The sequence below is a fragment of the Anomaloglossus baeobatrachus genome, chromosome 5, assembly GCF_048569485.1.
Source record: "Anomaloglossus baeobatrachus isolate aAnoBae1 chromosome 5, aAnoBae1.hap1, whole genome shotgun sequence".
Lineage (NCBI taxonomy): Eukaryota > Metazoa > Chordata > Amphibia > Anura > Aromobatidae > Anomaloglossus > Anomaloglossus baeobatrachus.
The window spans coordinates 403,746,599-403,760,427 of record NC_134357.1 but is presented as its reverse complement, the minus strand read 5'-3'; the positions used below and the strand labels follow the sequence as shown (position 1 = coordinate 403,760,427).

At 55.1% G+C, this 13,829-nt stretch overlaps 1 protein-coding gene across 1 annotated transcript in view; it reads left to right on the top strand.

Annotated features, from left to right (window-relative positions):
- Window positions 1-1,166: 1,166 nt before the first annotated feature.
- The window catches only part of LOC142310217 (NXPE family member 1-like), a 158,907-nt gene continuing 146,244 nt past the window's right edge, over window positions 1,167-13,829 (top strand). The window contains exon 1 of the mRNA XM_075347705.1: window positions 1,167-1,270. Coding sequence (XP_075203820.1) covers window positions 1,203-1,270 — 68 coding nt within the window. The 5' untranslated portion in view covers window positions 1,167-1,202. The remainder of the gene's footprint in view (window positions 1,271-13,829) is intronic.

The window sequence follows — 13,829 nt, the reverse complement described above, 5'->3', positions numbered from 1 at the left end:
TGAGCGTACAGGATAGCGCCGCTCAGTGCCAGAACTGGAAATACAAGCCAATGGAGAAGATGCATACAATGGTAAGTGACACTCATTGGGAAAATAAAAAAAATGGGTGAACCACCCCTTTAATATTCCTCTCCAACCACTTCACTGATGCCTCTGCTCTGTGCCAGTCATTGCACTGGTTGCCTATCTGCTACAGAATCCAACATAAACTTATCACTCTCACTCACAAAGCTGTCCACAGTTCTGCATCACCTTACTTCACCTCCCTCATCTCTGTCTATCACCCCACCCGTGCCCTCCGTTCTGCTAATGACCTAAGACTAACATCCTCAACAATTTGAACCTCCCACTCCCGTTTTCAAGATTTCTCACGAGCTGCACCTATGCTCTGGAAGACACTACTAAGAACAATCCTATTAATTCCCAACATCCACACCTTTAAGCGGGTCCTAAAAACGCATTTCTTTAGACTAGCTTATCACCTCACCTCCCTCATCTAATCTAGTCCCTTTCTGCCCTTCATAAAATGTACTTCCAATTCTTGTCCCCTGTATCTTCTGATTCCATTCCTCTCCATTATTATTTTTTTATTATTATTATTTATTATTATAGCGCCATCAATTCCATGGCGCTTTACATGTGAAAGGGGTATACATAATAGGGACAAGTACAATAATCATAAACAATACAAGACACAGACAGGTACAGGAGGATAGAGGTCCCTGCCCGCGAAGGCTCACAGTCTACAAGGGATAGGTGAGGATACAGTAGGTTAGGGTACTTTTCCATGTACTTTTTTACACTCTGTACCTGTATAAATTCTGGCTGGCGACCGGTCCATGCAGCTGGTTTTGAATCCCCTATGAAATCGATGGCTGGACCATATATGACAAGCTTTTCTCCCCATTCACCTTTTGTGTCTCCCCTATTTCCTCATAGACTGTAAGCTTATGAGCAGGGTTGATTGAGTAACAAGGAGAAAGCTCGTTCAGCACTATTAATTAACGACCATGATTACCTCATCAAATTACCATGACAAGATTAAGAAATTAGATGTTGCATCTATTGGTAAGGCTTGATGTGCTGGTTTGCAAACTTAAAATAAATTTTGTTGAAAAGCAGGTCACATACTGTACAACCCTAAGAACACTGCCCAGTAAGGAACGTTAATGAGCTGCAGTATCACCTCCCTGTCTGTATAAATGATCAAACCTTTCTGTGGATTCCTTTCCCACATCATCTCTGCTCCAGTCTCATCTGACGACATTAGGTAAGTGAAGTGTTTCTGTAATTGACCACTGTATAGTTATGTTTTCAAGGTTATACCAAGTTGTCTACAGACAATTGTTAGCGCTTGACCCCAATAACTAGTGATGAGCGAGTATGCTTGTTACTACTCGGTACTCGCACGAGTATCACTGTACTCGGGCTACTCGGCGGGGACCGAGTAATCTCGCGATACTCGTGCTGTACTCGTGGTCTTCATTTCTGCATGTTGTCACGGCCAGGTGTACGGGCAGGCCCAGGAGGTGGATCCACTGGACCGAACTCCTAGATGGTAGGAAAGAGTCCGGCAGCTGGAACACTAGAAACAGCAGAACAGTCCTTGCACACGGGAATAGCGGAGAAGTCCCTGGGACTACGGAGTTATGGGTGGTAGTCCGGGTGACGCAGCTCAGGTTCGGAAGCCGAGATGATGTCAGGCGGGGTCCGGAACCTTGGGAGCAAGATGACGGGTCACCGCAGGGATCCGAGATGGTGCGGACTGTCAGGATGGCAGAAGGACAGCGTTCGGGGTTCAGGATACGGCAGACTGGATGGCGAGGCAAGCACGGCTCTACAAAGAGAGATAGGTGAGTACATGCACTGGAACACCAGGAGACCTGACTCCTAGCTTAGGGAACACGAAGATCAGGCCCCGCCCCCTTGGACAATACACCCCTTTATACCCTGTACCTGATTAGCCTCATTACCTGTTAATGGACGCTGGCCCTTTAAGAAAGGGTCAGTGACCGCGCGCGCGCCCTAATGCGCATGTGTGAAGCCCCACAGGTGTTGTGTCGGTGTCGGTGCGTTACCTTCAGGGACTCCACGTTGCTGGATCTCCGTCACTGGTAGGAAATCTTCTGTTTTTTATCGTGACGCCACTCTCAGTATTGCGGCCAGTAGGGACCGCCACTGCAGGTTGAGGGTCGCCTGGGGCTGATGGTATGTGCAGTTAGTTGTAGTAGCCTCCTGAGAGTGAGGCAAGCCCCAGGGCCCGATGTAGGTTTGTAGTACCACAAGTCGCAGAATGACCACACAGGCAGGAATGTCTTTCAAGGGCTTTACTCACATTTGATGGCAGGGTGAGTAGCCCGGGCGTAGCTGAGATGAACCAGGTGGGAACCAGGTATCCTTCAGGCTGACTTTATGAGGGTGACTACTGACTCGCCTTCCTTAGCCCTTGGTGGTTTGGGGTGACCCCGACTTTGAGTCCCTATGGGGGCCACCCAGGGAAGATGCTGCAGCCTCTCTCCCCTTGTTGTTTGCCGTGTGCTTGTTCCCCGGACCAGGCCACTCCAGCCTCTTGCCTCCTATGACCTATGGGCCCTAACTTGTGGTTACGTGGCTGCGGCTTTTGTAGTGTTGTGGTGTGGGCTTTAAGAGCCCCACACCGGCAGGTTTAGCAGGGAAAGGTGAATCTATCCTCGCTTCGGGATCTGCCGCCCGGTTGGGCCTGGTGCTCTCTAGCAGTCTCCTTACTTCCCACTCCGTGCTTTCTCTCTAGCTGAAGCTGGCTTTCAGGCAGCACTCCTAGTTGACCGTTCTCCCCCGTCTGTAGCCACTGCGCGGACGCTGTTAGACAGCAACAGCCCCACAGGTCTGCTCCTCACTGAGCCCTATGGAGTTCTGCTCTAACTGACTCACTGCCCCTCCTCTCCTGTTCTTGCCTACGCCACCTAGCAACCAGATTCTCTTACCACACCCCTTGAGAGGAGATGGAGACTCTACCCCCTCCACTATTCCAGTGAAGGTGAAGGCTTGCCCCCTCCTGGGATCCCCAGGGGTCCTCTCATGGGTACATGTGTGAGACCTGATCACTATGCGCCTGTGTTCCACACCCCTGTCAGCCTTCTGGATTACCTGTATTGTACTGTCCCCAGCATGGGTGCAGTACTCAGTGGTGCCTGACCAGGTCAGGGGCGCCACATTCCCCCTTAGTTATCACCAGCACGTCCTCGGGCTGCAAGACAACATTTTAAAATGCATAAAACATTAAAACATGTAAAACATTTTTAAAAGCACCAGATATCAGACATCACCACCCTCCACCCACAAGTCCGTTAACCCACCCAAAACCCTCTCAGGAGGCAGGTCACCGGTCCTTTTGGTAACCAGATCTGGGCCATCCGTTTCCCCAGACCTTTCCTCCAATCTTCCTCTCCCGTTGGCCGCGGCTTCAGCCACTTCTGGCAGGATGTAGAGGCGGCTTTCATGGGCTGGTGGTTTCAGGGTATACCTGGCCTGGTGGATCCGCGCCGTCAGCCTCTTCTGGCAGGATGCAGAGGCGGCCTCCACAGTTGGTGCTGGCCAGGTACCCTCTTTGTGGTGGTGAGCCAAGGCCCCATAAACAGGCGTGCTCTCTGGTCGCAGGTGAGCCAAGGCCCTTTTCTACGGACGGGCCCCCCTGGTTGCAGACGAGCCAAGCCCCTAAACAGGCTGGCCCTGGTGGTGGTGCCACTGGTGTAACTATTTACACTGCGAGAGTTTGTGGCTATAGCAAGTTCATAGCCTTAGAGTTTATTTCTCACAATAGTTTTTGTGGGCGCATTTCTTAAACGTTGCAAACAAAACTTGTCAAAACTTCAACTGGTAACTTGCTGTACTTCTTTACTTCTCTCTACTCCTCCATTTCACTAGGGCGTGGGCATGTAGGGCACCGGCACCTGTGACTTTCTTGCTCTCCGTCGTCGTCCGTGGTTGTTTCATCTGTAGGATCTTTGTCTGTGGTTGTTTCATCTGTAGGTTCTTTATCTTTCCTTTCTTGGTCTTCGTCTGTTTCTACATCTGGTTCTTTATCTCTGTCTTTTCTTTCTTGTCTTTCTTGTCTTGGACATGGTGCTACGTCTAAGGCATAGTAGCCCCTTTCTCCTTGATGCAAGGTGAACTGTACTAAGTCCCCAATTTTCAAATTTCTGCCTGAATGTCCTCTGGGCAGGTGGGCTTGAACATCTCTCCGATTTACGAATATGCCCTCTTTTATTCCTTTCACGACAATGAAGCCGTATCCGCTTTTCAGGTTGAAGTCTTCTACTATTCCTCTGTAAAGGGGTCCTCTAGCCTGGGCTTCGGACCTTCTTAGGCACCTTTTCTCCTGCAGGTCTCGGGCTGTGACCTCCCTCTGCTCTGGAGACTGTGGTGTTGGAGGACGTTTTGTTCTGCTACGCCTTGTCTTGCGGGCTGGATTCATGCCTGCAGGCTCCCAGGTGAGGTCTTTGGGCTGATCTTCGTCTGCTGACGGTGTCAAGTCTTCCTCCTCCCAGCGGGAATAGGGCAGCATCTCCGGCTCTGGGTAGGGGTCTGCTGCGGTTGGCGTCGGAGTCAGCCCTTCTGCTTCCTGGCCTCCTCTCCCCCTTAGTTCTTCGCTGCACTCTGGTTGTGGCAGTGCTGGGGATGGGCTTTCTTCAGCTGGTCTGGGCGGTGGACTCTCTGGCGCAGCTGCAGGGGTTGCCTGTATTTCCTTGGGGGTATGCGGAGGGAGCAGATACCGATCCACCATCTCTTGCGGGAACTGGGCCTCCAGATCAGCCCTCAGCTTCCAGTATTCGGGGTCCTCTCCTATCAGGGTCTTCCTAGCAGGGACCTCTCTGGACTGGGGAGCGGTGTCTGCTCTGGCCTTGCAGGCCGGGGAAAATAGTGATGCAATCTCTTGGCGGGCCGCGCCCTGTATGGCGGCGGCCTGATCTTGGTGGGCCGCGCCTGGCATGGCGGCGGCCTGGTCTTGGCGGGCCGCGCCCTGTATGGCGGCGGCCTGAATTGGCGTTTCTGTCGCGGCCGGTTCCTGGAGGGCCGGACTGGACACTGCAGCCGCGGTCTCACTTGGCGTCGCAGCCTCGATGGGGTCCGTGCAGGCTGAGTCGGGCGCCGCGGCAGTGATCGGAGCTTGGCGGGCCGCACCCGGCGGGGCTGCGGCCTGGTTCAGCATATCACTTGCGGCGCGGACGAGCGTCGCTGCTGCGTTGGGGTCTTGGCGGACCGGGTTCAGCAGGGTGGCAGCCTGGGTCAGCGTCACACCTGCAGCACGGATGAGCACTGCCGTGGTGGTCGGAGCCCGGCGGGACAGGCGGGGCATCGCTGCAGCGGCCTGGGCTTGGCGGGCCGCACCTAGCGTGGCTGCGGCCTCACTCAGCGTCGCCGCATCGGGCGCCTCCTCTGGGACCGCGGTCGCAGCAGCTAGGGTCGGGGCTCTTGTTCTAGCCGGGGCAACACCGGACTCACCCATCGGGGTCTGAATCGTCGTCGCCGCTCGATCCGGCAGGCTCCGCGCGGCTCTCTCCTCATAGGTCCGCACCGCCGCAGCCATTTCCAGGAGCTCCGTGCGTTCTTCTCTGAGCCGTCGCACAATCCCGGCCTCCAGCCGGTCGCAGAAGATGGCAAGCTCCCGGCACCACCAGGCAGCAGTGCCTGGTTCTGGGTATCCGCGTCTGGATTCCATTTCTGCTCTCCGCAGCAGCAGGTTTGTGGCTTCCCTTCTCTCTCGCCGTTTCTGGACGCTTCCGCTTTCTTTGCTGGCAAGCTCCGAACTCTGCAGAGGATCTCTGGGTAGCCACACCTCTTCGTGGGCGGTAACTTCTTCCAGCGCGGGCTGCTGTTGTTTTTCAGCGCGCTTTTCATGGTGGCAATATGGCGGCGCTTCCAATTTTTCAAGCGGACCTCCCAGGCACATGGTCACCTGTCTGAACAGGTCTAGTCCTTATCCTGTTCGTGACGCCAGATGTGAAGCCCCACAGGTGTTGTGTCGGTGTCGGTGCGTTACCTTCAGGGACTCCACGTTGCTGGATCTCCGTCACTGGTAGGAAATCTTCTGTTTTTTATCGTGACGCCACTCTCAGTATTGCGGCCAGTAGGGACCGCCACTGCAGGTTGAGGGTCGCCTGGGGCTGATGGTATGTGCAGTTAGTTGTAGTAGCCTCCTGAGAGTGAGGCAAGCCCCAGGGCCCGATGTAGGTTTGTAGTACCACAAGTCGCAGAATGACCACACAGGCAGGAATGTCTTTCAAGGGCTTTACTCACATTTGATGGCAGGGTGAGTAGCCCGGGCGTAGCTGAGATGAACCAGGTGGGAACCAGGTATCCTTCAGGCTGACTTTATGAGGGTGACTACTGACTCGCCTTCCTTAGCCCTTGGTGGTTTGGGGTGACCCCGACTTTGAGTCCCTATGGGGGCCACCCAGGGAAGATGCTGCAGCCTCTCTCCCCTTGTTGTTTGCCGTGTGCTTGTTCCCCGGACCAGGCCACTCCAGCCTCTTGCCTCCTATGACCTATGGGCCCTAACTTGTGGTTACGTGGCTGCGGCTTTTGTAGTGTTGTGGTGTGGGCTTTAAGAGCCCCACACCGGCAGGTTTAGCAGGGAAAGGTGAATCTATCCTCGCTTCGGGATCTGCCGCCCGGTTGGGCCTGGTGCTCTCTAGCAGTCTCCTTACTTCCCACTCCGTGCTTTCTCTCTAGCTGAAGCTGGCTTTCAGGCAGCACTCCTAGTTGACCGTTCTCCCCCGTCTGTAGCCACTGCGCGGACGCTGTTAGACAGCAACAGCCCCACAGGTCTGCTCCTCACTGAGCCCTATGGAGTTCTGCTCTAACTGACTCACTGCCCCTCCTCTCCTGTTCTTGCCTACGCCACCTAGCAACCAGATTCTCTTACCACACCCCTTGAGAGGAGATGGAGACTCTACCCCCTCCACTATTCCAGTGAAGGTGAAGGCTTGCCCCCTCCTGGGATCCCCAGGGGTCCTCTCATGGGTACATGTGTGAGACCTGATCACTATGCGCCTGTGTTCCACACCCCTGTCAGCCTTCTGGATTACCTGTATTGTACTGTCCCCAGCATGGGTGCAGTACTCAGTGGTGCCTGACCAGGTCAGGGGCGCCACACATGCGCGCAGCCCGGGTGCCAGAAGCCAGGGAAGGAGGCTGAGAAGAGGACGCAGGGGAGCCGGCCAGGGCCTGGGAAGCCGTCGGGCGCCGCGATCGGGGACCAGGGGGCCTGGGAAGGACGGGGACCGGAGGCTGGAGAGCGGGGAGCGTGGCAGGTGAGCCGGGGAGCGGGGCTGAGGACCCGGGGAGGGAAGCCAAGGACCCGGGGAGCGTGACAGTACCCCCCCCCCCACGCCCCCCTCCCCGCAACCGGGACATGAAGGCACGGATCAGAGGAGTGCCCACGTTCTCCCTGGGCTCCCAGGACCTATCCTCAGGACCATACTCCTCCCAGTCCACCAGGAAGAACTGACGACCTCGAACGGTCTTCATGGCCACGATATCCCTTACCGCATAGATGTCGTCATCGGCAATAGGTGGAGGAGCCGGACAGGCAGCAGCGGAGAAGGGACCAAGGACGACCGGCTTGAGCAGGGAGACGTGGAAAGAGTTGGGAATCCTCATCGTGGCCGGGAGCTGTAGCTTGTAGGAGACCTCATTGATCTTGCTGAGGACCTTAAACGGCCCGATGTAGCGAGGACCCAGCTTGTAGGAAGGTATCTTCAATCGGATGTACTGGGAAGCAAGCCAGACCAGGTCACCAGGAGAGAAACACGGAGGGTCCAGACGCCTCTTGTCAGCGTGTTTCTTCATCCGCTGGGAAGCGCGTCCAAGGGACGCCTTGACAGAGTCCCAAATGGTAGCGAAGTCACGGGCTACAGTATCAGCCGCAGGGACATCCGAAGAAGGGGATATAGGCAATGGAACGGAGGGCTGAAGTCCGTAAACGACATGGAAGGGAGATTTGGAGGACGACTCACTGATATGGTGGTTATGTGAGAATTCAGCCCAAGGCAGAAGCGTGGACCAGTCGTCGTGATGGGCGTTGACATAGTGACGTAAGAAGGATGTCAAGATTTGATTGACCCTCTCCACTTGGCCATTAGACTGAGGATGGTAAGCAGAAGAAAAGTCCAGAGTCACTCCCAGATGCTTGCAGAGCGCCCTCCAGAAGCGGGAGGTGAACTGAGTTCCTCTGTCGGACACGATGTGGGATGGAAAGCCATGCAAGCGGAAGATGTGATGTATATAGGCTTCCGCGGGTTCCTGAGCAGAGGGCAGTCCGGCCATAGGGACGAAATGAGCCATTTTGGAGAACCGGTCCACCACGACCCATATGACTGTGTGTCCGGAGGATAATGACAAGTCCGTAATAAAATCCATCGCTATGTGTTGCCACGGAACTGAGGGTATAGGCAGAGGCAGAAGACGGCCATAGGGCAGGTGTTTGGGCGTCTTGTTCCTGGCACAAGAGGAGCAGGCAGAGACATAAGCAGCGACGTCCGTGCGAAGGGATGGCCACCAGTAATGGCGTACAATCGCACCCCATGTTCTCTTCTGGCCTGCATGACCGGCTGTTTTGGAGGCATGACCCCAGTGTAACACTTTTTGCCTGTCAGTCTCAGAGACATAGGTCTTCCCGGGCGGTATCTGGGCCAGAGTGACAGGGGCCACCGGAATAATCTTGCTAGGAGGGATGATAGGTTGGGTAGTCTCTTCCTCCTGCTCCATGGGCACGAAAGACCTAGACAAGGCATCAGCGCGTACATTCTTGTCCGCGGGTCTGAAATGGAGCTGGAAGTCAAACCTGGCAAAGAATAAGGACCACCTGGCTTGCCGTGGGTTCAGTCGCTGAGCGGACCGCAGGTATTCCAGGTTCTTGTGGTCCGTGTAGATAATCACGGGGTACACTGCTCCTTCCAGGAGGTAGCGCCACTCCTCCAGAGCCAGTTTGACCGCCAATAGTTCTCGGTCACCGATGGTGTAATTACGTTCCGGCGCTGAGAAGCTCTTGGAGAAGAAACCGCAAGTCACCATCTTGCCGGAGGAGGATTTCTGCATGAGCACTGCTCCAGTCCCCGAGGAGGAGGCATCCACTTCCAAGGTGAACTGGCGGTTTAACTCCGGACGGTGGAGTACAGGAGCGGAGGCAAATGCTCGCTTCAGGGAGCAAAACGCGGCGTCGGCCGCAGGTGACCAGTCCTTTGGATTAGCCTCCTTTTTGGTCAAAGCGGAGAGAGGAGCAGTCAGGGCAGAGAAGTGAGGGATAAACTGGCGGTAGTAGTTGGCGAATCCCAGGAACCGTTGGATTGCCTTCAGTCCAGAAGGAGGAGGCCAGTTGAGTATGGAGGAGACCTTCTTTGGATCCATCTGCAGTCCAGTGCCCGAGATGATGTATCCCAGGAAAGGGAGAGAAGACTGCTCAAAGACGCACTTCTCATATTTGGCGTAAAGACGATTCTCCCTCAGTCTTTGCAGAACCAGCTGTACGTTCTCTCTATGGGTCTGGAGGTCCGGAGAGAAGATAAGGATGTCATCCAGATAAACTACGACACAGACGTAGAGGAGGTCCCGGAATATGTCGTTCACCAATTCTTGGAAGACTGCTGGTGCGTTACACAGGCCGAAGGGCATCACGCAGTATTCATAGTGCCCATCGCGAGTATTAAACGCGGTCTTCCATTCGTCCCCAGAGCGGATACGAACTAGGTTGTAGGCACCCCGAAGATCCAGCTTGGTGAACACACGGGCTCCTCTGAGCCGGTCGAACAATTCGGGGATGAGCGGCAGAGGGTACTTGTTTTTGACGGTGATCTGATTTAGACCCCGGTAGTCGATGCATGGGCGTAGGTCACCCTCTTTCTTCTTCACGAAGAAGAAGCCTGCTCCCGCAGGAGAGGAGGATCTCCGGATGAACCCTTTTGCCAGGCTCTCTGTGATGTAGGTAGACATGGCCCTGGTTTCGGCCGGAGACAACGGATATATCCGTCCTCGAGGTGGTGTTGTTCCTGGGAGCAGGTCGATGGCACAATCGTAGGGACGGTGTGGCGGAAGTACCTCAGACTCCTTCTTGTCAAAAACGTCTGCGAAGGACCAATAGGCCGAGGGCAGTTCCGGTAGGTTCTCTGGAACCGGAGGTCGTCGGATAGGTTGTATGGACTTCAGACACTTCTCATGACAAGCAGAACCCCATCGGGTGATTTCGCCAGTACCCCAGCTGACTGATGGTTCGTGTGTCCGCAACCAGGGAAGTCCCAGCAGGATCTGGTGGGACATGTGTGGAAGGACGTAGAGAGTGATGTTCTCGGTGTGCAGGGCACCGATACGCAGTTCGACCGGTCTGGTGACCCAGGAGATGGTATCAGAGAGGGGTCTCCCATCCACAGAGGCAATCACTAGGGGCTTCTCGAGTAGAGTAACAGGCAGCTGGTACTTGTCCACCGTGGCCTGCTGGATGAAATTGCCTGCTGCTCCAGAGTCGAGGTATGCCTCAGCCGTGAAGCGCGTCTCTCCCGTTGACACTTGCACAGTCCACATAACCGGGTCTGAGAGAGTCCCAGCACCTAGGGTGGCCTCTCCTACCAACCCTAGGCTTTGGAGTTTCCCGGCCTTTCCGGACAGGAGCGTAGGAGGTGAGTGTCCTCTCCGCAGTAAAAGCAGAGGCCCTTGGCGAGCCGCTCTGCTCGACGTTGTTCAGATTGCCGTACTCGGTCGATCTGCATGGGCTCGTGGACGGGAATCCCAGCTGTTGATGACTGCGATACGGAGGGCTTCTGTGGAGGAGGGGAATGTCGTACCGGACGTCTCTCCCGAGACAGCTCTTTGGAGCGCTCCTGAAAACGAATGTCCACTCGAGTTGCTAGGGCAATCAGGGCATCTAGGGTGGAGGGCACGTCACGACCCGCCAACTCATCTTTGATGCGACTCGAGAGTCCTTCCCAGAAGGCGGCTGTTAGGGCCTCATTATTCCACCCGAGTTCAGAAGCCAACGTGCGGAAACGGATGGCGTATTGGCCCACCGTCAGTGTTCCTTGACGTAAGCGGAGGAGGGATGAAGCAGACGCAGAGGCGCGTCCCGGCTCGTCAAAGGTGCTGCGGAAGGCCTGCAGGAACTCTTGAAGATCCTTGGTCATAGGGTCCTCCTTCTCCCACAACGGGTTCATCCACGCCAGTGCCTCGCCCTCCAGGTGAGACATGATGAAGGCGACCTTGGCTTGGTCGGAGGCAAACAGATGTGGCAGCTGCGTGAAGTGGAGGGAGCATTGGTTTATAAACCCCCTGCAAGTCTTGGGATCTCCGGCGTACCGGGGTGGTGAGGCCAAACGCAGTCTGGAAGCATCCGAAGAAGCGGCCACGGGAGCGGGGGACGTGGCTTGACTAGTGGCGGCTTGGGATGTTGTAGACGTGACTGCCGCTTGTAGCATGGTCAGGCGGGTGTCCACGGAAGTCATGAAGTTCAGCATGCGGGTCTGGACTTCACGCTGGCGTTGGAGTTCCTCTTGCAAGGCCGCTAGTGCTGCAGCGGGATCCATGGCCTGATCTTACTGTCACGGCCAGGTGTACGGGCAGGCCCAGGAGGTGGATCCACTGGACCGAACTCCTAGATGGTAGGAAAGAGTCCGGCAGCTGGAACACTAGAAACAGCAGAACAGTCCTTGCACACGGGAATAGCGGAGAAGTCCCTGGGACTACGGAGTTATGGGTGGTAGTCCGGGTGACGCAGCTCAGGTTCGGAAGCCGAGATGATGTCAGGCGGGGTCCGGAACCTTGGGAGCAAGATGACGGGTCACCGCAGGGATCCGAGATGGTGCGGACTGTCAGGATGGCAGAAGGACAGCGTTCGGGGTTCAGGATACGGCAGACTGGATGGCGAGGCAAGCACGGCTCTACAAAGAGAGATAGGTGAGTACATGCACTGGAACACCAGGAGACCTGACTCCTAGCTTAGGGAACACGAAGATCAGGCCCCGCCCCCTTGGACAATACACCCCTTTATACCCTGTACCTGATTAGCCTCATTACCTGTTAATGGACGCTGGCCCTTTAAGAAAGGGTCAGTGACCGCGCGCGCGCCCTAATGCGCATGCGCGCAGCCCGGGTGCCAGAAGCCAGGGAAGGAGGCTGAGAAGAGGACGCAGGGGAGCCGGCCAGGGCCTGGGAAGCCGTCGGGCGCCGCGATCGGGGACCAGGGGGCCTGGGAAGGACGGGGACCGGAGGCTGGAGAGCGGGGAGCGTGGCAGGTGAGCCGGGGAGCGGGGCTGAGGACCCGGGGAGGGAAGCCAAGGACCCGGGGAGCGTGACACATGTTGGCGCTCTTTTGAGAGCCAGCCCTCATGCAGGGATTGGCTGGCAAACCACTGCAATGCCACAGCCCTGTTAGTTGTGGAATTGCAGTGATTGGCCGGCCCGCACAGCGTGACCGAGGCTTTATACCGGCCGGCGCGCTGTGCTCTGCTCACAGCCATCCAGACAGTCAGTGCAGGGAGAGTGTCGCTGCTTCAGGGAAAGGTTTGCGGCCCTTTATAGCTATTTCTGTAGCAGGGCTGCAAACAGTGTGACCAAAAGTCCTTCTCAGGACTATTGTAGTTGTATACAGGCAGGCAGGGTATAGCCAGGTCGGAGTACAGTAGCAGAGTCCTTCTCAGGACTATTGTTGTTGTATACAGGCAGGGTATAGCCAGGTCGGAATACAGGCTAGTGACCAGAAGAGTCCTTGTCAGGACTATTGTAGCAGTATACAGGCAGGCAGGCAGGCAGGGTGTATAGCCATTCCTAGTGGTGACTGTATACCAGCCTTCATCATATCTGGGGCTGGTGTACACAGTCTAAAACAGTCCAGATAGTGTCAGACTTCTCATTAATTGTCGCTCCTAAAAACCTGTTAGGTTCTTAGTGCGTCCGTGCTTGCATTTAAAAACCGCACGTGTGTGCCTGTCGGTGGCAGCGTACAGGTGCACTTGTGTGCGTTTTTACCAAACTATTATATAACGCACAAGTGTAGTGTATAATACACGTCAGTCAGCAGTGGCTGATAGTGTCAGAGTTCTCATTAATTTTTGCTCCTAAAACCTGTTATGTTCTTAGTGCGTCCGTGCTTGCATTTAAAAACCGCACGTGTGTGCCTGTCGGTGGCAGCGTACAGGTGCACTTGTGTGCGTTTTTACCAAACTATTATATATCGCACAAGTGTAGTGTATAATACACGTCAGTCAGCAGTGGCTGATAGTGTCAGAGTTCTCATTAATTTTTGCTCCTAAAACCTGTTAGGTTCTTAGTGCGTCCGTGCTTGCATTTAAAAACCGCACGTGTGTGCCTGTCGGTGGCAGCGTACAGGTGCACTTGTGTGCGTTTTTACCAAACTATTATATAACGCACAAGTGTAGTGTATAATACACGTCAGTCAGCAGTGGCTGATAGTGTCAGAGTTCTCATTAATTTTTGCTCCTAAAACCTGTTAGGTTCTTAGTGCGTCCGTGCTTGCATTTAAAAACCGCACGTGTGTGCCTGTCGGTGGAAGCGTACAGGTGCACGATTTGCACAAACTTGGATATAACGCCCAAGTCTAGTGAATACACGTCAGCACAGCATTGCAAAATGCGCAAGGGCGTTGGCAAGGAACAAGGAAGTGGACGTGATGGTGGTGCAGGCAGAGGCCGAGGTCGTGGGCAAGCTCTAATTTCGCCACAACAAAGGGCCACATCTAGTCGCTCGCACGTCCTGTCCCAAATTCTTGGGGACCGCAGCAGTACACCGCTCTTGAACCAAGACCAGTGTCAACAGGTTGTTAGTTGGATAGCGGATAATGCTTCCAG